Source organism: Paralichthys olivaceus, chromosome 6, assembly GCF_024713975.1.
Source record: "Paralichthys olivaceus isolate ysfri-2021 chromosome 6, ASM2471397v2, whole genome shotgun sequence".
Lineage (NCBI taxonomy): Eukaryota > Metazoa > Chordata > Actinopteri > Pleuronectiformes > Paralichthyidae > Paralichthys > Paralichthys olivaceus.
Genome location: NC_091098.1, coordinates 1,926,571 through 1,949,261, shown reverse-complemented (window position 1 = coordinate 1,949,261; position 22,691 = coordinate 1,926,571). Strand labels below are relative to the sequence as shown.

General features: G+C 38.2%; 1 protein-coding gene across 3 annotated transcripts in view; it reads right to left on the bottom strand.

Moving 5' to 3' along the window:
* Positions 1-252: 252 nt before the first annotated feature.
* Positions 253-22,691, bottom strand: part of LOC109630607 (voltage-gated potassium channel subunit beta-2-like) — a 32,411-nt gene continuing 9,972 nt past the window's right edge. The window contains exons 3-16 of one of the 3 annotated variants that reach the window (XM_069526715.1): positions 20,082-20,125; positions 17,993-18,030; positions 16,009-16,088; positions 14,710-14,754; positions 13,536-13,580; positions 11,533-11,576; positions 11,320-11,406; positions 8,890-8,975; positions 8,466-8,586; positions 7,726-7,820; positions 5,498-5,618; positions 5,178-5,266; positions 3,405-3,471; positions 253-2,600 (exon numbers count right to left, since the gene is read on the bottom strand). In XM_069526715.1, the coding sequence (XP_069382816.1) occupies positions 2,509-2,600; positions 3,405-3,471; positions 5,178-5,266; positions 5,498-5,618; positions 7,726-7,820; positions 8,466-8,586; positions 8,890-8,975; positions 11,320-11,406; positions 11,533-11,576; positions 13,536-13,580; positions 14,710-14,754; positions 16,009-16,088; positions 17,993-18,030; positions 20,082-20,125 (1,054 nt within the window). In that variant the 3' untranslated portion in view covers positions 253-2,508. The other 2 variants (XM_069526716.1, XM_069526717.1) reach the window with 2 other exon arrangements.

Below are 22,691 nucleotides of genomic sequence, written 5' to 3'. Positions count from 1 at the left end.
TTTCTGTGTTCTAGTAGACACTGATATTAGAGTCGTGGCAGGCTGCACCGCTGAGATGAACAGGGGGAAGGGGCATCATGATGTTGGCTCAACATTGTATTTGCATCGTCCATCAGCCCAACCCTATTGGAGGACATTTATTTGAATGAACTTCATACAATCTTTTAGCCCCAAGACTGTGATTGAACTGTTCAGTTTGCATCTGTACACAACAACAAAATGAAAAAGAAGAAGAAACATGTCTCTTTATCATTCAGAATGCAGCCACTTTATTTGACCTCCACAAAAGCAACAGCGACATACAGTACAGGGCCCTGAACACTGTTGGGCTGGAAGCCTGAGCTTATCTCGACACTTATTGCCTGACTACCTTCAGCCATAGACTGTATTTGAATAGACTCTCCCACTGTAAATAAAGAAAATAAAATAGTTCTGCTGTGGCTACAAGAGTTGGCCTGTGGGTTTGGCTTAAAGTTGCCAGCAACGATGGGAGTGTTGGTAAAAAGTTCAGACTTCAGACCCAACCCTTGTTCCTTTCCCCAAGTGCCACCCTGCTATCCAAATATGGCAACGTTCAACTGAGCCTGGCTCCAAACCCCCAAGATGGCGCTGATCAATTTCAAAACTCTCTGCTTCAAAACGACAGTTGACAAACCAGTGGTTGACAACATGGTAGGTTGCCACTTGCCTTCGGCATTGGTTGTACACTACGCTTCATTGGCCGCAGGAACTCTTCACACATCTGCGTCACACTGCGGTCCTCACCGTAACAACATCAGTATCTTTAGGTGTATTTAATGGTAAATGTTTAAATGGTTTGTATTTATATAGTGCTTTTCTAGTCTTGATGATCACTCAAAGCGCCTCACAGAAGTGGTTCTCACTGCTCAGACACTAAGACTGCCAAGGTTTGACTTGGATCCTGCAGCCTAACCTGAACTGAACTGTAAAAGATGAGAAACTGCATAAACTGTTGGTTTCACACAGTTAACGAGCAATTGTCTGCTGTATATCAAAGGTCCTGTGTTTCGGCAAACTGTCCATCCACCCTGACCCACTCCTCCTAATGCAGACGTCACCTGACTTCCTTCTCTGCTGCGGTTGTTAGACCTCACCTAACAATAAAACACTGTATGTGCCAAACGGGTGTGGGGAAGGATTCATTGATGTAGAGCAATAATTGCTTCAGTAATTAAAAATCCAGTATCTTCGATGCAAAGTGAAAACATTGATCCATAATGTCATCTTTAAAAATCTTTTAAAAAACATATAACACTGACAGACGTAGCTTACAGAAGAGATATAGTGGTAAAATGTTATAGTCAACGAGCTGTCATCAAACTAGTATGATTACATGCAAATTAATTTACATATGATACTTATAATGTAAACGAGACACATGTAATGACAATAAAGAAATACAAATATCAAAATCATTATTTAGCTTTGGATAAGACAAATGTAAATCCTAAGGTGAAGTGGACAGTTGTGATACAGGATGAGTGTTGCATTTGCAGTGCATTGCATGACCTTGACCTTATGATTACTGGTTCTTATTACTGTCAAAGTAGAGTTCCTAGTATGAGTGAAGATTTACATAAAAATCCAGCTTTATTGATAAAAGTAAAGTTATTTCAGTTTGGTTTGATAGGATGTGATTCCTTAATTTTCCAGTTTGTTAATGTTAGTGATATTTAAGTTCACTGATGAATGATATTTGCACTTAAACGTGAGAAATATGGCAGTCTATAGTGAACAACAAAGGGTCTGCCTTTACTCTTTTAATGAAAAAGTAAAAATTATTGAAGTGCTCAGAAATAAAATTCTCAAATCATATTTTAGTTTTTTTAATTTGATATCAATGTAACTGATTGTGGTAAAAAACGTTATGAAAATAACAATCAAAATGAAAATGTTATTGTCACAGGCTTTGTGATATTAGTAATGGAAAAGGAATTTACCATTACTAATATTATATAGTTTTCCAAAGAATCAATATATTATATATTATATCTATATAGTATATTTTCTCTGTAGTAAGCTACTTCCATGGTAGTGATTTTTCATCTCTTGAAATGAATGTAAAAATACATTTCTATTCATATTTAAGGTTGACTGAGATGGGGAAACTGTAGCCTGAAGGAGTGCATGTTTAATTGTAGAGCTGTTTTCTTTCAGTTTATCCTGCAGGCCTTTTGTTGACGTGGTGTTTTGCTGTACCTGTTTCTGTCAATACCCAGACGCAGCCATCACATATCACCTGAGATGAGGTACAGCAGGGTCTAATTCCCCGATACAGGTTCTGCCATACCTGGTGTCTGCGAGAGGAGACACAGAGCTGAGATTGTTTGTGCTGCAACCACCGCCCGCTTTGCCAGCTTTTGGACTTTTTGAACATTTTGAGTTCCTAAAGAATTTTTCTAATAAAAAAAACCTATTTTCAGCCTTAATTTGGTCTCTCTCCATTTATGACTGGGGCTGATATCATTACATCTATAAATATCACTCTTATTTTCTTTTTCCACCCACCTCTCCTCTCTTCCCCATTTTTCTCTTCTCACCCCAACCGATGCAGATGTTCTGGTTGGAGAGGTTTCTTCCTGTTTAAAAGGAGGTTTTTTTTATTCCACAGTCGCCAAAGTGTTTACTTATTTGGTAGGAAGTGTTTCTCAGATCTCAGTCTTACTCTATAAAGTGCCTTGAGATAATGTATATTATGATTTGGCACTATACAAATAAAATTGAATTGAATTTCTATAAATGTTCATATTCCCACATTGACCAAGAGACAAGTGCTAAACATGCTAACACATGCAAAAAAAAAATAATAAAAAATTCAAATTAGGTCACAGCTCTCTATTTAAATTTTGAGTCATACATTTTTTCCTCAGACACCATTGTAACTGTCCAGGTGTTTAACAGAAGGTCACTGCAAAAAATTACAGCTCAACAAAAAACAATCAAACATGCATTATTGAAGCTAAACAACATATGACCACAATGCTGTAACAATAATCAAATGCGTAAACTGAACATAAATAATACAAGTTTAATTCCAAAAACTAATGTCGTTATTACAGCGAAAATAGGACTCATCCCACTCAGCCATTCACTTCCTCTGCTGATTAAAATAAATGCAACTTTTTCTTTTTTTTCAATGAGGATTGAAGCATTGCATATGGTAGCAATTGGCACTATAAAGTGGTAATTAGTGCACGAGCAAGAAAGTAAAGTGCATGAACTTGGTGAAATGTAAACTGAGTTTTTTTATGCCCTCTTGTGTCTTTTGGAAACAGATTTCCGATTATTCACAGTTTGTCAAATTTTGCTAATGAGTGTTGCAGCTTTTTCAAAAGCAGAGACAGTTCATCACTGGTGCCTCTAGGATCTGAAGTCCTTCTTACTGTAGGGCTTGTTTCCCAAGATGCCATCCATCTCAGATGCAAGGGACAGTGATAACTTTGGGAGAACCTGAGGAACAAGAGGAGAGAAATGTTACTGTCAAATGTACCTTAGACAACCGGCCTTTACTTGAGTCAGCCTTATATTGGCTGCGTATGTGGCTGTGGTCATTCCTGAAAGCTGTCATCTGTAGTGTAGCCCACCACCAGACCAAAAGGTATTTAAACAATCAATCTGCTGATCATTGGCTTCAGTGCTAACTCTGTCAGTTAGGGTTAGGCCACTGAGATATCATAGTGGGAGGTAACCAATGGAAAAAGTCGGACTATAAACTAAGCATCTATTCATTTCTGCATTCATCATACAACCCTCTTTATTGGCATTATGTATTTACATAGTACAAAATGACACACTGTAAACTTTTAAACTTTGGCATGTTTGACTGTATATTGATAACTAATGATTAAGTGGCTCCACACAGTGTACAACTTTAGATAAACCTTCTAAACTACACAATTGCATCATTGCATCATTTTCAAACTGACTTTCCAGCTGAATGTGTGACAGGGATTTCCTTAAAACAAAATAGACAATAATGAAACCAGAATTTCTGGCATCTGTTCTAGCAGCAAGAAATGTCATTAAAAATCTGTAACTGCACTCAGTAGTAAAAACAGCCTGATTCCAACACTATGTCACATGGTGTGTGCATCTAAAATATGGAACATAATCGATGTTTATTCTGTTTCTTTTTAGTGGACCTGTAATGAACACAATTCTCCATAAGCCCAGGACATTTGCAGGTTATCAAAAGTGGATGGAGTGACAACGGAGGGAAGAGTCTATGGGCCACAGTGAATTGACACAACTCTGTGATAACAGCAGGACAGACTGTGACTGGGTGGGTGCTGGTGAATTTTATAGATTGGTTATGGAACGATCAAGTCATGATAATATAATTACATAATAATATCTACCCTGCTGCACTGCAGAATAAAAGTTGTAGACTATATACTGTATATATACACGATCATAGTTTTATGTTTCAGCTTTGAACAGCAAACTTGCAGTGCATGCTGATTTCTCACTGATTATGGACAAAGCCTTCAGACACATTTGGACATTACAAATATCAAATTTTTACAGTTCCTCATCAAAGCTATAATATCACATTACAAGAGGACTTCTTCTTGACTAACAATGCTCATATTTATTATTTAACAATGCTCATCACAATGCCAACGTCTGATCAGCACATGTTGAAAATAGCAAAGACCTGTGGCTGAGAAAGGAGCAACATCTATGCGTCAAACTGCGCTCACTGTGGCTCATCAAACATTTGTGGGGAAAACTAATGTTGCTAAGAAAAGTTTAAACACTTGCATAAACAATACAGAGGCTCTGATGGAGTTGTAGCACATATCTTATGTTTACACTGTTCAACTTCTTGTGGCAAACCTTGATATATGCAAAACATTTAGATTTTTTTTTTAAAGCATAGAATAAAAACACTTTGTTGTTGTTGTCTTTTAAGTGTGAAAAGTTACTTGTGCGTCCATGTCTTTGTTTTTACACTGTTTGTCTGTAAAAGTCAGACTTGGACTAAAATTTAAGTCAACAATGGATCACATGCTGTATTTTAATCTTTAGAGTGGCTGTTAGTTGAATATCTCAAGTGTTCTATCCTCAGAGCCTGGCAACATTTAATGCTGCAGTTATGGAACTGTTAACAAACTGGTTGTTACTGTATACTTTTAGTCTATATGCTTTCTGACCTGTATTGCTCTGATATTCTCCATCAGCTGGTCAGTTGTGGAAGCTCCCAACAGGACGGAGTTCACCCCTTCATTCCTCAGGCACCAGGCTGTGGGAATTTTAACACAAGTAGAAAAGGGGAAAGTAGTCCAACACAGAACATGTGAGAGACAGTGTTCTGGAGAATGGATAGAATTTGCCAGTGACAACCAATTTAAATCAAGCCATTAAGACAGTAACAGAAATGTAAGGTATTCCAGATGAAAAATAACAACGATACCAACTGTGCAGGAGGGTATGATAAGAGCAAAACAAGATCAACATTTAACAGTTGTTTTACCGATAGCCAGCTGGGGCAGAGTGCAGCCGAGTCGCTCAGCAACTGCCTGTAACTCTTTCAGTTTCACCTGCTGACGATGCCCCTCCTCACTCAGGATCTTGTCCTTCATCCACTGATAACCCTGTTGCAGATAGCACAGCAGAGTTCAGGCTTTAAGGCAGAATATCGAATTTGGTTCAGGGCTCAAACAAGACTGCCACAAGGTTTCTTTTTCTTTGTAGACTTTCTTTGTCATAAAAGAACTAGGAAAACTGTGACTACGCAACAACTACCTTTGGAGACATTGGAGACTCATTGCCTTCATCTGCATGGTAGAAACGTTTGAAACTAGAAATTGGTTTAAACCACCTTGCTGCTGTGAATCACCCTTCAGTACTCATATTATGGTATCATATTTTTCTATATAACAGTATACCATAACATTTAAACTAGAGATTTTCACTTGACATTACTATCTTGCGTTCCACAGGGGGGCTACCTGTAGCCCCAAATTTAAAGACCACTTTTCTTCTATAGATCTGTCCAAGCTGACTTCACTGGTGTCTTCAATCAAACCATCAACTTGTCTATTAGATTCTATTCCAACTACATCTTTATTTAACAGCTCTATATTATATCAGATTAACATATCTTTACTAACTGACTTCATAGTCTTTTAGGATTGCAGTAATTAAACCTTTGCTCAATCAATCAATCAAATTTTATTTGTATAGCCCATAATCACAAAGTTGCCTCATGGCGCTTAACAAGGTGCAATATCCTCTGTCCTTAACCTTCAACAAGAGTAAGGTACTAGCCCAAAAACAATTTAACTGGGAAAAAATGTAGAAATGTCAGAGAAACACAAGTGAGGATCCATCTCCCAGGACAGACAGAAGTGCAATAGATGTTGCATGCAAAAGTGCATATTAACTATAAAACAAAACGTACAACATTCATGAGAAAAGATTTTTAAAAAGGTTTAAAATACTGACCTTTGATCCAGATGTTTTAGCTAATTATAGACACATATTAAAACCTTCCCTTCATTTCTAAAAATCCTTGAAAAAGCAGTTACTAATCAGTTTTGTAATATTCTAATTGTTTTAAATATTTTACATTTGCACAATAATGGTGTGTTTGAAGAATTTCAATCAGGATTTATAATCTATCACAGCACAGAAACAACACTGCTGAGAGTTATCAATGACCCTTTCATGGCCTCAGATAATGTACTTCCTCATTATACTGGATCTTAGTGCAGCATTTGATTCTGTCACAGAGACTGGAACAACATGTGGGGATTAAAGGAACAGCAGGCTGCTTTTAAATTGGATTTATCAGATAGATTACAATCTGTTAATGTTAACTGTGACTCCTCCATGCACACAAAAGTTAATCATGTAGTTCCACAAGGTTCTATACTGGATACTTCTACCTTTATTTAGAATGGTCCTCAAAACTAGAAAAGTGTTACAAAAATACACACCATTTGGTTCCCAGAGTCTTTTAAAGTAGAATGGGAGGTAAAGCCTTCAGCTTATTATCACATTACTCAAGGTCACTAAACTTTTGTTTTCTCTCCTGCATAGTTATTATCTATAAGTATCATTATTACTATTTCAATGACCAAACAACTCGTCTGACAGAGCTGGTTGGTTGGTTCAACACTTATATCACACTCCTGCGTGGCCCTACACTAAATGTTTTAGTAGAGGTCTTCAGTCAGTCCATACATGAGTATATGGTTTTCTCCTGTATATTCCACACTTAATGTGTTGTACCTTGTTTCTCTTCTTCAGGAGACACAAATTATAATTGTTACATATATTTTATCATTTCACTTACCAACAGATTTTTGTGAAATGGCCAAAGAGGTATTTAGCTGGTACATTTTGTAAAAGTCTAGCGGTGCTTGAGCTCACACATACAATGAGTATAGTAGTATCTTCCTCATCACCACTGTGGACTGTGAGGTGGAAAACTCAGGCCAATTTTTTCACACCTAAACAAATAACACAACAGGCATTGTTATTATAATTATAATAATAATTATTATTATTACTCATACTTCTACTGGGATGTTTGCTGTGATGTGTATTTGATTATCTCAATTGTGATTGCTGGTACACTTATTGGTAAATGGGAAGTAGGTTAAACACAGGAAGTGAATGAAGCTGAGGTTCACTCAGGTGAAACAGTGACAGAATAAATGAGACATTATGACAGAGGCAGTGAAAAAGTGTTACCTTAAGCGAGGCACATGAACAAGGGGGGATCCCATTGTTATACTTCCCTGAGATGATCCCACAAGCCAGTGGAGACCATGTCATAGCTCCGATGCCTGCACATATACAAGACTTGTAATAGTGAAACTTTATTTAAAGTATCTTTATCTAAATCACTGCTCAAAACATATTTTTACAGGGAAGCATTTCTAACATGCGACTTGTAATTCTCGTACTACTGTATTGTTTTTACTCCTATATTCCTTCTATTCTACTTGTATTGCTACCACATTTTATGAAGTTTTTATATATAACAGCTTTTGATTCAGCTTCCCATGAGAGTAAGTATTTAGTTTAGTTTGAGAAGGCATAAAGGTAAAGACGTCTGATCTACTGAGTGGGCCAAATTGCTGTCATAGCCGTGCCATACAAGCCAGTAGCCAGTCCGATTTTCCTTCAGCCTCAGTGTACCATCAGGTTCGGCTTTTAACTTTATTGCAATTAAAAGGCTGACACACCTGATGACGAAAAGGTAGAATTGAAGACTATCATTTTTATTTTCATTACAACCCCCCCCCCCCCATCTCTCTCTCTTCTTTCCCCTCCGTTTATTACCTTTTATTAAAATTAATTCTTCTTTTTGCCATTATTTTTTTGAAGCACTTTGTAAATAATAATAATAATAATTATTATTATTATTATTTAGTATATAATCCATGCATTTCCAATACATTTCCTCACAGACCATGGCAGTTGCTTACCTATCTTGTGGTAGAGCTCAGGGAGTAGAATTTCAACCTTCTCCCTCTGGAACATGTGATACTCTGCCTGTTCGCAGATTGGTGGGATCTGATTAAATTGTCTTGCCACAGAGTACGCCTCCTACAACAAGCACAGGGAACAATTACTCCATACAGTTCCTCTTCAAATTGGTGTTATTTCAACCTCATTGAAAATGGACCAATGAAAAACCCACGCAAAACCCAAGGTTCACCAACACATCTCTAAAAGATCAAAGGGTAATCTGAAATTTAAAATACAGTGGACCCGAACATCGGTACTGGCATCACTATATAATTTGGTCATTGTACCAATTCAGAAAGTTGGTTGAATCTCAAAGAAAACATGGACATCTGATGCTGATATAATGTTTTACAAGATGTTGGGATATAGGTTTGAACTCACCATGATCTCCATAGACGTCCATCTCGATGTACCCCAGTACATGGCCATCCCGTGGTTAATCACATGGGTCATTGCCCTCACCGTCTCTACCAAAATAGCCCAAATCAGTGGAGTCATTTAATTTGTGACATTATCAGTGAGTTTGAAATACACGGGGGTTTAGGTTTGGGTGGCTGTGGCTTAGGGGTAGAGCAGTCATCCTCCAACCAGAAGGTTGGAAGTTCAATCCCCAGTCTTCCCATCTGCATGCTAAAGTGTCCTTGGGCAAGATGCTGAAACCCGAATTACCCCATAGAACAACAACAAAAAAGTGCTAATAATAGATGCACTGTATGTATGAATGTGTGTGTGTGTGTGTGGATGGGTGAATGGCAAACTGTAGTGTAAAGCGCTTTGAGTGGTCATCAAGACTAGAAAAGCGTTATATAAATACAACCATTTACCATTTAGGGTTTGCAGTATTGACAACATCCAAAAAACTGCACAGTTGAGACTGCACTTCCTGGGCTCCACAGAACCACACCCATCAAGTTTTAAGTTGCTTGAATTAGTAGTAAGAAATGTGTTCATGCCCTTCAATAGTATAGGAATCTGTGTAAACTGAAATCTCAACACAATCAGAATTCTTTCAGCTACTACCCATAACAATACTTTTGATAATCTTTATGAACTATATGTACAACCAGATGCTTCTGAATGAGAAGACTATGAATATTAAAAGGCACGTTCACTGTATTTATATAGCACTTTTCTAGTCTTGATGGCCACTCAAAGCACTTTACAGTACAGTTTATTGCCATTCACCCATTCACACACACATTCATATAGTGCATCAATGTGCAGCAATGTTTTTCTATGAGAGGCAATGCAGGGATCATAAATTAAAAACAATTAAATTAAACAGAGTCAGAGTAATGAGGATTTTGGTTTGGTTTTCACCTAGATACCAAGTCTGTAGAATATTTATGAAATACAAACAGAATCAGATAGAACAAAACTCTAAACTCTCTTTTTTCTCACATTCTGCCATTTGCCTGAATAGACACAGACATTTCTAGGCTTTGAAATAATGGATCCAAAAGTGTGTGTTTTTGGTTTTATTTATTTGGTTCAAAGGCAACATGCTAAGTTATACTGTATAACACCTGCTAGGCAGACTTCCACGTGACTATGGCGGGACAGCAGTATTAGTGTATTAAATTTGATTATGTGTACTTTGGTTTCATTACATTACATTTCATTTAGCTGATGCTTTTATCCAAAGCGACTTACAATAAGTGCATCAACCATGAGGGTAAAGACTCAGAACAACAAGAATCAAGTAAGTACAATTTGCTTCAAAAAACTACATTGTGCTACATGTAAGTGCAAATAAACTGTATTTTTATTTATTTTATAATTTTTTAACCAAGGTGTAGTCAGAACTTGTGTCTTTAGTCTGCAGCAGAAGTCATGATTTTGTTGAGTGGCTAGTTGACAAATACCAAATTTAATTTTTAGTGAATGGCAAAACTGCACTTGTTTTGATTGGTGATTATGACTTGAAAAGTACTATTTAAATACAGACCATTTACTTTAACTGGATGGGACTTTTTATTGACTGAATTTGACAGTTCAGGGGAACATTAAGGAACACTTAGACCTGGTGCACTCTAGACGATTTTCAACTCTTAACTGATTTTAAAAACATGGGAGACCACAGACATGATGACAGATTTAATACATTTTTAATCTTATAGTCTTCAGTACGCAAACACTAGATGATTTGGCCACAACACCAGACCACATACTTGTTGTTTGTAATTAACAATTTTAACAGTGGCGATTACAGTGACTCCGGGTCTCACAGAAACTTGCATTCATTAATACTATGACTTTAGAAAACAAACAAACATGGAGGAGCATCGACGTTGTCAGCTTGCTGCACTTACATGTGTCCTATTTTATAGCATAAAAGAAAAAAAGAGAAAAAAACTATGGATGAAATCATTGTTGAGAAGGCAGAATTGGCATATACATTTCACAGAGGTGAGTTGGAAATGCATAGTAACTTTTAGTCACAGCTCGCCAATCATCATTAAAATCCAACATGTTTTATATTTACGATTTGAGATCAGGGAAGCTCTAATTATTTTGTACACCCTCACACTTCAGGAATTATTTGGGTAGATAATCTGCACCAACTGGCTCCTAATCGAGAGCACCACTGAGATTGTCAGAAGGGGCGAATCCATTCAAAAATCAGCCCCATTATCCTCTTTCGTGCACAGGCCCTACAGAACAATCCACAGTAATCCACAGTTTCATCATAGACTACACCAGTAGTTCAAAAGAAAGCAAAAGAGGCGAGATAAACTTGGGTTAGTAAGTCTCAGTCATTTCACCACCATAGAAAGCAAAGACACAAGACAGGAGGAGAAAATCACCCACCTTCTATAGGTGTGTTAGGATCTGGTCGATTGGCAAAGATCACATCTATGTACTCCAATTGAAGTCTCTCTAGAGATGCTCTTAGACCTGTTTCATGAAGATATGCACGTACAATAAACATTCTGATGTTATGTGGTCTTTTGGGTTACATGCAGCTGTAATGACAAAATGAAGGTTTAATATTGATTCCCAATGGCAAAAAAACAATCTTACCTTCAATTATGTGTTTTCTGGACAAACCTCTCTCCATTTCTGCTCTGAAAAAAACAAACATTTGTCAACTCATACTTAAAATATGACATCTACAACCTTTTAAAGAGGGTATCAAATTGTAATTTCTATCCTATATTACATCATTACTGTATTTAATCCAACCATCCCTCCCTCCCCTCATCCATCCAACCATCCTTCTGGGGAGAGGAAGCCAATCCCAACCCTTCTGTGAGTAATTGACAGTTAAATGTTTCCTTTGAATTAACTGAAGCATCTTTTGTGAAGACGTGTCATTCTGTTTTGGAGGAAACTTTACTTGGCACACAGCACAGGTTACCATACAGTCTGTCTATTTTCTACTGTAAATAAAGTTGGTTAAAAAAAAACCCTGCTGAGTGTAAGTCCAGTTTATTTTCTGGTTACCGCAGTTTTCCTTTCCTATCTCCTCACGGCCTCTCCTTCATTACTTTCCTTGACACTGCAGATGAATGTTTTCCATTGGGGTCAAGAAATAGTAGTTAAGAAACTACACCCATAGAGACAAATTATCATTCACACTCACACATGCAGTAATTTCCCCAAATAACCTTAAGTGCAGTAGTATCAATAGAAAACTCCCACAGAGACAGGGAACACATGCAAACTCAGAAACTTAGAAACATTTTGTTTTAAGGTGACAGTGCCAACCACAGCACCACTGTGCTGGTCTGATTAATACTGATAAGAAAAAAGCTTAATATTTCTGTTATGTAACCCCTGAAACTTGGCAGTGATGGCTAATCAATAAAGATAAGCATGGCGTCAGCAGGAGCAGCCATGACACCACCTCCATGGAGCTTCTTGTACAAGCTTGTATGTTCTGGACCATGAGGAGATCTTTCTCTCTCCTTTTCCATCACTTTGGTAGAGCTTCATCTTTGGCTCATCAGTCCAGAAAATGTAATTGCTGAACTTCTGGGTCTCATCTCTGTACTTTGAAATTCCCATCAGCTCTTCTGATCCTTTCTGCTGCTGAGCATGTGGACATGGCTGTGGCTCAGGCAGAGAGGCTCAGAAGGAGCAGTGGCATGTGAGTAGATTAGTAAATGGTTTATATTGATATAGAGCTTTTCTAGTCTTGATGACCACTCAAAGTGCTTTACAGTACAGTTTGCCATTCACCCATTCACACACACATTCATAGAGTGCAACCATTAGCAGCACTTTTTTTTCTATGAGGGGCATTTTGCCCAAGGACATTTCAGCATGCAGATGGGGAAGACTTGGATTGAGCTGCCGACATTCTGGTTGGAGGACAACTGCTCTACCCCTCAACCACAGCCACCAAGATTGGCTGCACAGCTCTATGGAGTGGTCTAATCACACTTTCCTTTAATGTAGTGGCTGAGAGGGGGAAGAGAGATGCTACACACAGATTGTGGTTGTCAAGATCCAAGATCACATCAACAGAAGAAAAAAGAACGGAGCGAAAATCAGCCGGGCAGCAGCAGAGCATACAGGAGCACAGATTGAGATTCAGTGATCTTCATTTTGTGTAGAAATAAAAAAAGTCCTTAATCTGAAAGTTCTGTTTTGTTCTCAGAGAACCCACATCAGTAACCTCAGAGTGGTTTGGGTCTTACCTGGACATAAAAGCTGACTCAAATTAATGTTTTGATCTTGAACTGCTGTAATAACTTTCGAGGGGGCTACAGTTACAAGTTACAGAAAGTAAAATCCTATCCTCACTCAAGCAAAGAGCCATGATTGAGGGGAAACACGGTGAATAGGAATTGTGGCTTCAACCATAGATGTCCCTTTCGCTGCTGTAGTGAGCCAGTTCACAGGAGCTAGTGCAGGGTGACCCCTCTTACTCTTAAAGTCACCTCGCCAGAGTGGCTTTATGGTTTCCCCAGATGAATGGTAAAGTAAATTAAAAAAATACCCATACCAAGCAAATAGTACTAGTTAACTTATACCTGACAGAAGTTAAAGAGAGAGAGAGAGAGAGAAATAATACATACTTTCCGCCCCAGAAGATTTTGGTGGTGATGACTAAACTGGAACGCCTGTATGTGACAACATAGATATACACTGAAATCAGATTGTTTGAGTTTCAGACTCAAATATGATGCCCGGAACTATCTGTCAGTGATTTTCAACAGTCAAAGATGCTTCTTTTTATTTCTGTTGACACACACATACCATGTATTTTGACATATTAAAACAAACAAACTATATCAAAACACAAACTACTGACAATCCTAGCTTTAGGCAAGAAGGCACAGTTGATTTGTTCTTTATACTCCAGACGAGAAGCTGACTCAAGGTCTCCTAACCTGATTTATATTTGTCACATACAGCTAATAACAAAAAGAAGATCAATTTACCGTCACCCTAAAAAATCCCAGTTTGCCTTTTGTGTCTGTCATGGTTTATGAGTCTATACATTATTTATATACATCATCATATCTAGATCTGATTTTAAGTATGGCTGAAGACCTTTACAGATGAAGACTGATCAGGGAGGACAGCGATGAGGATCTTTACAGATGAAGACTGGTGGGAGAGGACAGTGATGAGGACCTTCAGCTGCAACATGCAACTTCACCACTAGAAGTCACTAAATTCTACACACTGAACCTTTAAAGGGGTACTTTGGTAATTTAGGAAATAATACAGGGTTTGCATTTTAGTGAACAAAACACATGGAGACCAAGAGCCCCACATTTTTTTTAAATAAAGCAGTTCTTTACAAAGCTACAGCAATTTATCTGAACATCTATCTGCATATTGTACTTATAGCTTCAACCTTACCACTCGAACAGAAGCAAAACATCTGCAATATGATTACATTTGTGATTTCTCAGTGCTTTATATATATATATATATATATATATATATATATATATATATATATATATATAGCATATAGCATATAGAATATAAATATACAGCATACACTATTGCTTCAGCAGTCAGGAGGGTATAGTTAGTCCCTAAGCAGAGCAATGCCACTGAACATCTGTTAGACAGTCTGACGCTTGACTGTGCAGATGATAAATGCTGTATATATTTAAGGATTAAAAAGTCATGCTCAGTTTCAAACTGAAAACCTTCTAATATTATCATATTAAATCACAGATCAAACAATAGATTACTAGTATACAAAAACAAGACACAATCTGAAAGGTCTACCTCCATCCTTTCTTCTTTATGATGTTTCCCAAGACAACCTCAGCCCTGGGAAAGGAGATTAGCAGAGAGAGACAGCAAGAAAGAGAGAGAGAGAGAGTTTTATTTTTTACGGCTTATTTCCCTTATATATGAAATATGTAGCTGAGAGAAATCTATTTGCAAGCATTGGTCAAGTTCAGAGATTTAAACCTGATTTTGGCACATTTTAGAAATGGAAGTGTTACATGGCTTTAGAATCTACAACCCTTCAATGTTTGAATGATTTCCTGTCCTGTAAATTTAACCGTGAATAGATAGAATTGCCAATTTACCCATAAATCTACAATCAGTCACCCATAATGACAAAGTGAAAGGTTGTTTGACATTTTTGCAGATTTATTAAAAACCCTTGCTTTTTTCCTGCATGATTGTTTTTTCACTTGTTGCACATATTAGATTAGATTAGATTAGATATACTTTATTCATCCCACAACGGGGAAATTTACATGTTACAGCAGCAGAGAGAAAGTGTAGTATACACTACAGAAATTAAAATGGAAAAGGCAATAATACAAAAAAACAGAAAGAAATTTCTGTAACCTACACAATAAAAAAGAAAACAATCGACCTGCAAAAAGACAATGTGCAAAAGGGTACTGAGGATAAAAGAGTGGCATGATATAAAAAGTATTGTGATGTAAAGTATATAAGTAATATTGCAAAAGTAAGTGACCATGCTATAAATAATATTGCCAAAGTAAGTGACCATGCTATAAATAATATTGCCAAAGTAAGTGACCGTGATATAAATAATATTGCAAAAAGTAAGTGACCATGACATGAATAATACAGCAAGGCATAAATGAAATAAAATGAAATAAGAAAATATTGCAATGTAAAGTGACCATGATATAAGTATTATGCTAAGGTAAGTCAGACATTGTAAGTGGTAAATGTAAATATTAAAAATATTACAAACATATGATTTAATTGTACTGTGTCAATGCATTTTTTACCTTTTGCCTACATTTGTTAAAAGAGAGTTGTCCTTCATAACTGTTGTTTCTTGTTGAGGGTTAAGTACAGAGGATGTCACACCTTGTTAAAGCCCCATGAGACAAATTGTAATTTGTGAATATGGGCTATACAAATAAAAATGATTGATTGATTGATACTGTAGCTAAACTGAGGATGTGAACAAATAATGATTGCTCTACTACCACCATCTTGAGTGGAGTGGGCTTCATGCATGAAAACTAAGACAGACGCATACATGTAGCCTAAAGACAAGTGTATTAGGTTAAATGGAGTCATACTTACTTTCCAGCATTGTACACTTCAGCTGTGTCAAACAGATTGATTCCATTCTCATATGCCAAAGTCATCAGCTCCTCTGCCACCTTCAACAGCAAATTTGACATGATAAAGAAGAGCAATGAAACTATTGTATTTTCTCTCCCTCTGACACCATTTTTCTCACATTGCAAAGTTTAGCTGTCCCCAGATCCTTCCTTAACTTTGGTGATGCCTCCATTTTCCTCAGAAGAGAAATAGGTCAATATTTTTTTGAGTGAAAAGTTTGGTTGAACTGCCATGGAATTAGTTACAGAAGTTTCAATGTTTAATGAATAAATGTCTTGTAGAGTTTTGAATTGGTGTCCATATCTCTTGTATTAATTTATTCATATGTGTGTTATAGGGACATTGATGAATTAACTTGAACTGAGCTGCTTCAATACATATTCACAGATATGCAAGCATTTAGTCAATAGATGTACAGATGTAAATCTCAATACATTTGCACATTTTTTACAGATTTATACATTAACAAATCCGTGCCTATTTAGAATGTGATGGATTGCATTGGCCCACAAAAGTTAGCAGAGGAGACTGATTTTTGCTTGTATAAAAGAGGACATCACCCTGCCCTGCCTTCTCCTTCAGTCTCTCTACATCCACATACACAGGCAACAGCAAAAGTCAGGGGAATTAGGAATACAATTATTTACATGCTCAAAATTCCGTCAGTGAAGGCACAGCTGAGACAAAGAACTCAAAAAGGTTTTCTGTGCATCCTCCAGCATTGTACGTCTGGATCCAGAGTCTCTCAGCTAAACATAATTTGGAAAAGAGGACACTGATTCATTTAAATCCTATAATAGTGCAAACAATCCATCCTGTCCACCCATATAACATACAGATGTGAGCCACTTATGGAATAATGTGTCAATTCTGGTCACTTGTGGCCCAAACTAAATACAGTAGATGTGAGCCTAAAGTTGCCCACTTGTAAAAATAGCAAATATGGCCCAAATATCCCAAAACAGATGTGGGTTCCCTTTGGCAAACTAGCGGAAACACTCTAGGAGAGGTGTAAGGACATGCGCTACTGCTATGGCTTACTTTTGCATATATGCAATCATCATCATCATTATTATTGTATTATTATTTGCATTAAATGAGATGAAAACTGTAGAATGAGTAGTGTTAGGTTAGAAGGATGTTTACAGATTTTGGCCTGGTTTTGTAGGCATTTAAGCAATGCTTCTAGCACACACACACACACACACACACACACACACACACACACACACACACACACACACACACACACACACACACACACACACATTCACACACACACACACAGACACACACACACCCACGCACACATTCACACACACAGTAAATTACTGACAGAGCCCTTAAAAACTGTAAAAACATTACATTTGTATGTTCCAAACATGTATGAAAAGACCCCAAATGATCACTGTAATCGAATTGTTAAAACAGCATTTCTATAGGACCGAGTTTGTCCCAAGCTTTTTGATCCATTTAAATGGGTATTCACTATATCTGTGATCACTACAAGCAGTTTCCACTGTATTTTGTCAATTTGATTTCCTTCATCTAAATGTCACTGCTTATGGGGACATTGTCTTGGTTTTTACAGGTCATCCTATGGGAACGATGATGGGTCTGAACCAAATTTCATTACAATTCACATAGTAGATGGATGTTAGATATTCAGTATTCCAGTCTGGGTCATGTGGAAGACCCGTGGCTATTAAGATTTATGCAGATTTTCCGATTGAGCTGAAATGTGGCAAAACATTAAATTTCACTTCAAAATCAAGTGGATAAATCTCATATGTGCCTCTTCCTGTTCATTGCACCTCTGCCTACTAACAATCAAAACACTTCCCTCCTCAGTAAGACACACACACATGGAATCCATGGACTCTTCATGGTGAAACTCTCTTTGTTACACCCTGTCAAACATGAACCAGGATTATTCCCCTACCTCATTTGTTATCTGTCCTCCAAAGGTAACCCAGGTGCCTGCACAAAATGAAATGATTACATTGTGTTTGTGTGTGTGTACGTGAATGACAGAAAATGTCAAATAAAATAATTGACACAAAATTATATTGAACTGAATTACAGCAAATCTGAGAATTGTCAGTTTGCAAGTCAACATTTGAGAGTGTGCACTTCAGCTCTGATGTCATTTTACAGTAATCTGCATGTGACTCACCTTCCACCGGAAGAAAATATTTTCTTCAATTAAGAAACCTGCACCCATATGAATAGTAAATGGGGAACACTGGGGTCAAAGTGCTGACCTTCTGTTGGAGGACGACTGCTCTAGTTTAGCAGGAGCAGCACCACTGGCTGTATGAGCGCTTGGTCTCAGCGCTCCTTGCAGGAATGCACAGCATACCCATTGCAAGGTGCTGCAGCTGTAGGAATGAGCAGCCTTTTTCTCCCAAAAAGAAAGTAAATTGTCCTCTGATGACTCGTCCAATTGGCCTATTTCACCCACCCTAACACTATTAATCAGAAATGTTCATTTTTTCGACCCTATCCCCTTCACACTGCTAGAGCAGCCTCTCTCTCTGTCCTCATCCTTCTAGACCTTTCTGCTGCATTTGACATAGTGAACCTCCAAATCCTTATTTCCTTCCTTCAGGATGTTGGTGTCTCAGGCTCTGCTCTCTTCCTGCTCTCATCCTACCTCAATGACCTTACCTACCTAACTTGGACATGATCTGTGTCAGAACCTTGTCCTCTCACTACTGGGGTCCCTCAAGGTTCCATCCTGGGTCTTCTCCTCTTCTCTCTGTACACCCACTCTCTCGGCTTTTCCTAGCACAGCTATGCAGATGACACCAAACTAATCCCAGTCTGAAACACAGGTAGCAGCACAAATTTCTGCCTGTCTGACTGACATCTCAGATACAGATACAGGAGAATACGTCCCCTTCTCACTCTGAAGGTGGAACAGGTTCTGGTCCAGGCTCTTGTCATCTCAGGCCTAGACTACTGCAGCTCCATCCTGGCTGCTCCACCTGCTAGTTCTATCTGACCTCTGCAGCTCATCCAGAATGCAGCAGCTCAACTGGTCTTCAACCTAATTTCACTCACACTTCTCCACTCCTCCGGTACCTTCACTGGTTACCAGTGGCTGCCTGCATCCGTTTCAAAACACTAGTCTCTGCCTACTGTGCTGTGAATGGATCGGGCCCAGTCTACATCCAGGATATGGTTAAACCTCACACCCCAGCCCGTCCACTCCGCTCTGTATCTGCCAGTCGGCTTGCTGCTCCCTCACTGTCAGGGACACCTAACCACTCAACAAAATCACAACTGTTCTGACTACTCAGACGATGATGTCTAATAAACCACTGTCAACTGTGGTGTTTATATTTAAAAATAAATACAATTTTAAATATTCAGTTTAGTTGCTCCTACATGTAACACTTTGTAGTTTGGCTCTTTTTCAAAAGTAAATTGTACTTACTAGATTCTTGTTGTTCTGGGTTTGTTCCCTCATGGTTGATGCACTTATTGTAAGTCGCTTTGAATAAAAGCATCATCTAAATGAAATGAAATGTAATGTAATGAAATGAGAACAGAGAGACAGACCAGTGCTCCTATCTTCACCTGAACAACCTTCTAGATCCTCACTCCTCCGGTTTCAAGGCAGACCACTCAACTGAGACGACCCTCCTTGCTGTCTCTTTACACTGCTAGAGCAGCCTCCCTCTCCTCTGTCCTCATCCTTCCGGGGTGTACAAGAGCAGTGAGACTGACCAGGGTGTATGAGAGTAGCAGGTCAAAACAAACACCCAGGATAGATATGTGGATTAATTAGAGAGAATGTTTTTTATTGTCAGTTCTACTTTTGTATTTGGGTTTTAGGTTTGCATGGTCCCATTTTAGCAAAGACTTTACACTTGGAAAGTGCCTTTTTGTGTTTTCACGGTCTTTAGATGTCTCGAAACCGCTTTGTTAAATCGACACATGATAGCTCAAAGGTGTTGACTTGCAGACTGAAGAGCATTTAAAATTACTTTGTCGATGCACTTGAATGTATATGTCACTCTTACCTAATCCAAGACAGGACACCCTCAACCCAGATTTGCCCAGACTTCTGCAGACGGAAAAAATTAACAGGTCAGTGAGCCGTGCAACAGATAATTGAAGATTATATATCACATTATCAATATATTCTACTCTTAATATTAGTCATGGGCAGTGGCAGGCATATTAGAATTTCTGCTGTTGGTTTTCACAGTAAAGGGCTCTATTGCTCTTGCCGCTGTCTCCTACTAAGCAGCTCGGCTAAATGTAGTTAGATTAAATTAAAGAACCTGTCTCCTCCATAGTCTTTGCAAACACACAACCCTTGTTCACAGTGAACATTATAGTTTCACATGATTAATTAAAGTAACGATGGCTGTTTAATTCCCTAGTGTCTCAGGAAACAGCCCAGTGCAGGGGGCTGCTTGGCAGGGAACAAGTCTCACTGAATAGGTCCACTGCAGATTTAAAAAAAACAAAAAAACAGCATAGGTTCTTTGTAAGATACAGAATTGTTCAGTTGTTAACGTGTGTTGATATTTTTGATTATCACATAGGTTGAGACTGTTGAAATGTGACATGGACTTAACAAAAAAGAAGAAAAGGGAACTAAAACTAACCTTTTTATTGCAGTAATATAAAATCCAGCACTTTGCATTCTTTGAGGAAATTACCTCGACTGGACCTTTTTGAATTTTAATTCAGACATGGTCTGCCTGTTGCTTAAACAAATTGTCTAAGCCCCAGCGGTGTCTTTTTCCCGGCCCATACTGGATGCGTGTGCAGAGGATATGCTGCTTCCCCCTCACGCCTGTTGTTTACACAGGGAGCATGTCTGCTGCAGGGCTACAATGTGAGGTTTCTGGTATAACTACTGTATTTCCTTGAATAAAAGTTAGGCCTCTGTGCTTAACTAAATGCCATGACTCTACAGTGTAAAGCTGTGCATCTTCAGGTCCTGCAATAACAATACAAATCTTTGTAATTAAATTAATGGATCAACAGAAACCTGAAAGTGCTTTAACTTTGAAGAAGGTACAGGTAAAGTTGCACATTTGTATGTTTATGGCATATTGCACGGATAGACATTAAAACTGTGGTGAAGATTTTCATTGTCTATATTGCTGTGAACTTTGTGCAGTATGTGAAGAAAATAGCCGTGGCCCCGACTCTCTAGTAGTGCAGCGAGCCTCACACGTGCCAGACACACATCCAGTGTGGCCCAGGCATTAACATCAGGAGTCTTACGACATGGCAGTTTTGTCTAGAGGACTTCTGGTTTGAATAAACTAAAAGAAATAAAGATCACGAACTTGGCGTTTCCTTATAATTGTCATTGATTCTGATATAATGGAAGTATGGCAACATATGATCTTTTACTTGTTGCGCTTTGTCAAAAATGAGGGAGACAGTGTGAGTACAGAGATGTGACGCAGGACTCAGTAAACTGGTGCCACTGGAACTGCTTCCAGATCAACACAGAGAAAACTAAAGAACTGATGGAGGTCTTTTGGAGTGCAGGGGGTGCTCCTGAAGACCTTTTACGACTCTGTGGTGGCATCAGCCATCTTCTTTGACTTATTAGGATGTCTAGCTTGACACTGGCATGCCCCCTTGACCCAGTGGAGGTGGTAGGACAGAAAAGAAGGACAAGCGATCACCTCCGATGGACAACCAGCCCCACTTCCTACAGAACACCATCACAGCACAGTGCAGCTCCTGCAGTAACACACTGATTCACCCAAAGTGTCTGAGGAGAGGTATCACAGGTTGTTCCTTCCTGCTGCCCTTAGACTAACCAGCTCTCCTCCCAGGAACCACACACACCAAATCTATCTCACTCAGGTATATTGATTTAACTTTGCAATAATCAATGTCTATCCATGCAATTTCAATATCATATGTGTGCAATACTATTGTACTGTTTTATATTTAGTTTACATTGTATGTTTCAATATTTTATAATTCCTTGGGTTTATGATGTATTTTTTACTTTATAACCTTTACTGGGTTTGTATTTCAATATTCCCTTTTTGCTGCTTCTCCATAGTGGGACTAATATATTTATCGTTTATATTTATTTTATAATAACAATGATAAACTTTATTTATGTAGCACTTTTCAAAAACAAGTTTACAAAGTGCTTCATGTATAAAAACAAATTACACACACACACACACAAAACAGAAAGATAAGATAAGATCTGATTCGACCACTATCTGATAACTTGTAATTGTTAGTTAATGATATTGCTGAAATGTTTTGAGAAGTTCAGGTCCCAGTCAAAGACTACACCCAGATTTCTGGCCTCATGGTTGCACTGCAGACCCATCTAATCTTATCTTATCTTAAAACTGTTGTGGGGGCCTAAAGCCGGTGAACAGGTCAGCTGTTGTGCTTTGGGGCTGCTGTTGCTTTATATGTTGCCTCTGTAAATGTTGAACACATTTTCTATAATTGCATGTAGGCCAATCATGGAGGCCCCTTGTCTGGTAGCACCCACCTCACTGCATGGAGCAACTTTTCATGTGATATGTTAACCTACTGTTAAAGTTTAGCTGCAGATGAAATGTTTCGGATCAGCAATAACAGTAACAGTGATAATGATATCATCACTAAACTGTGGTTTCCTCTGT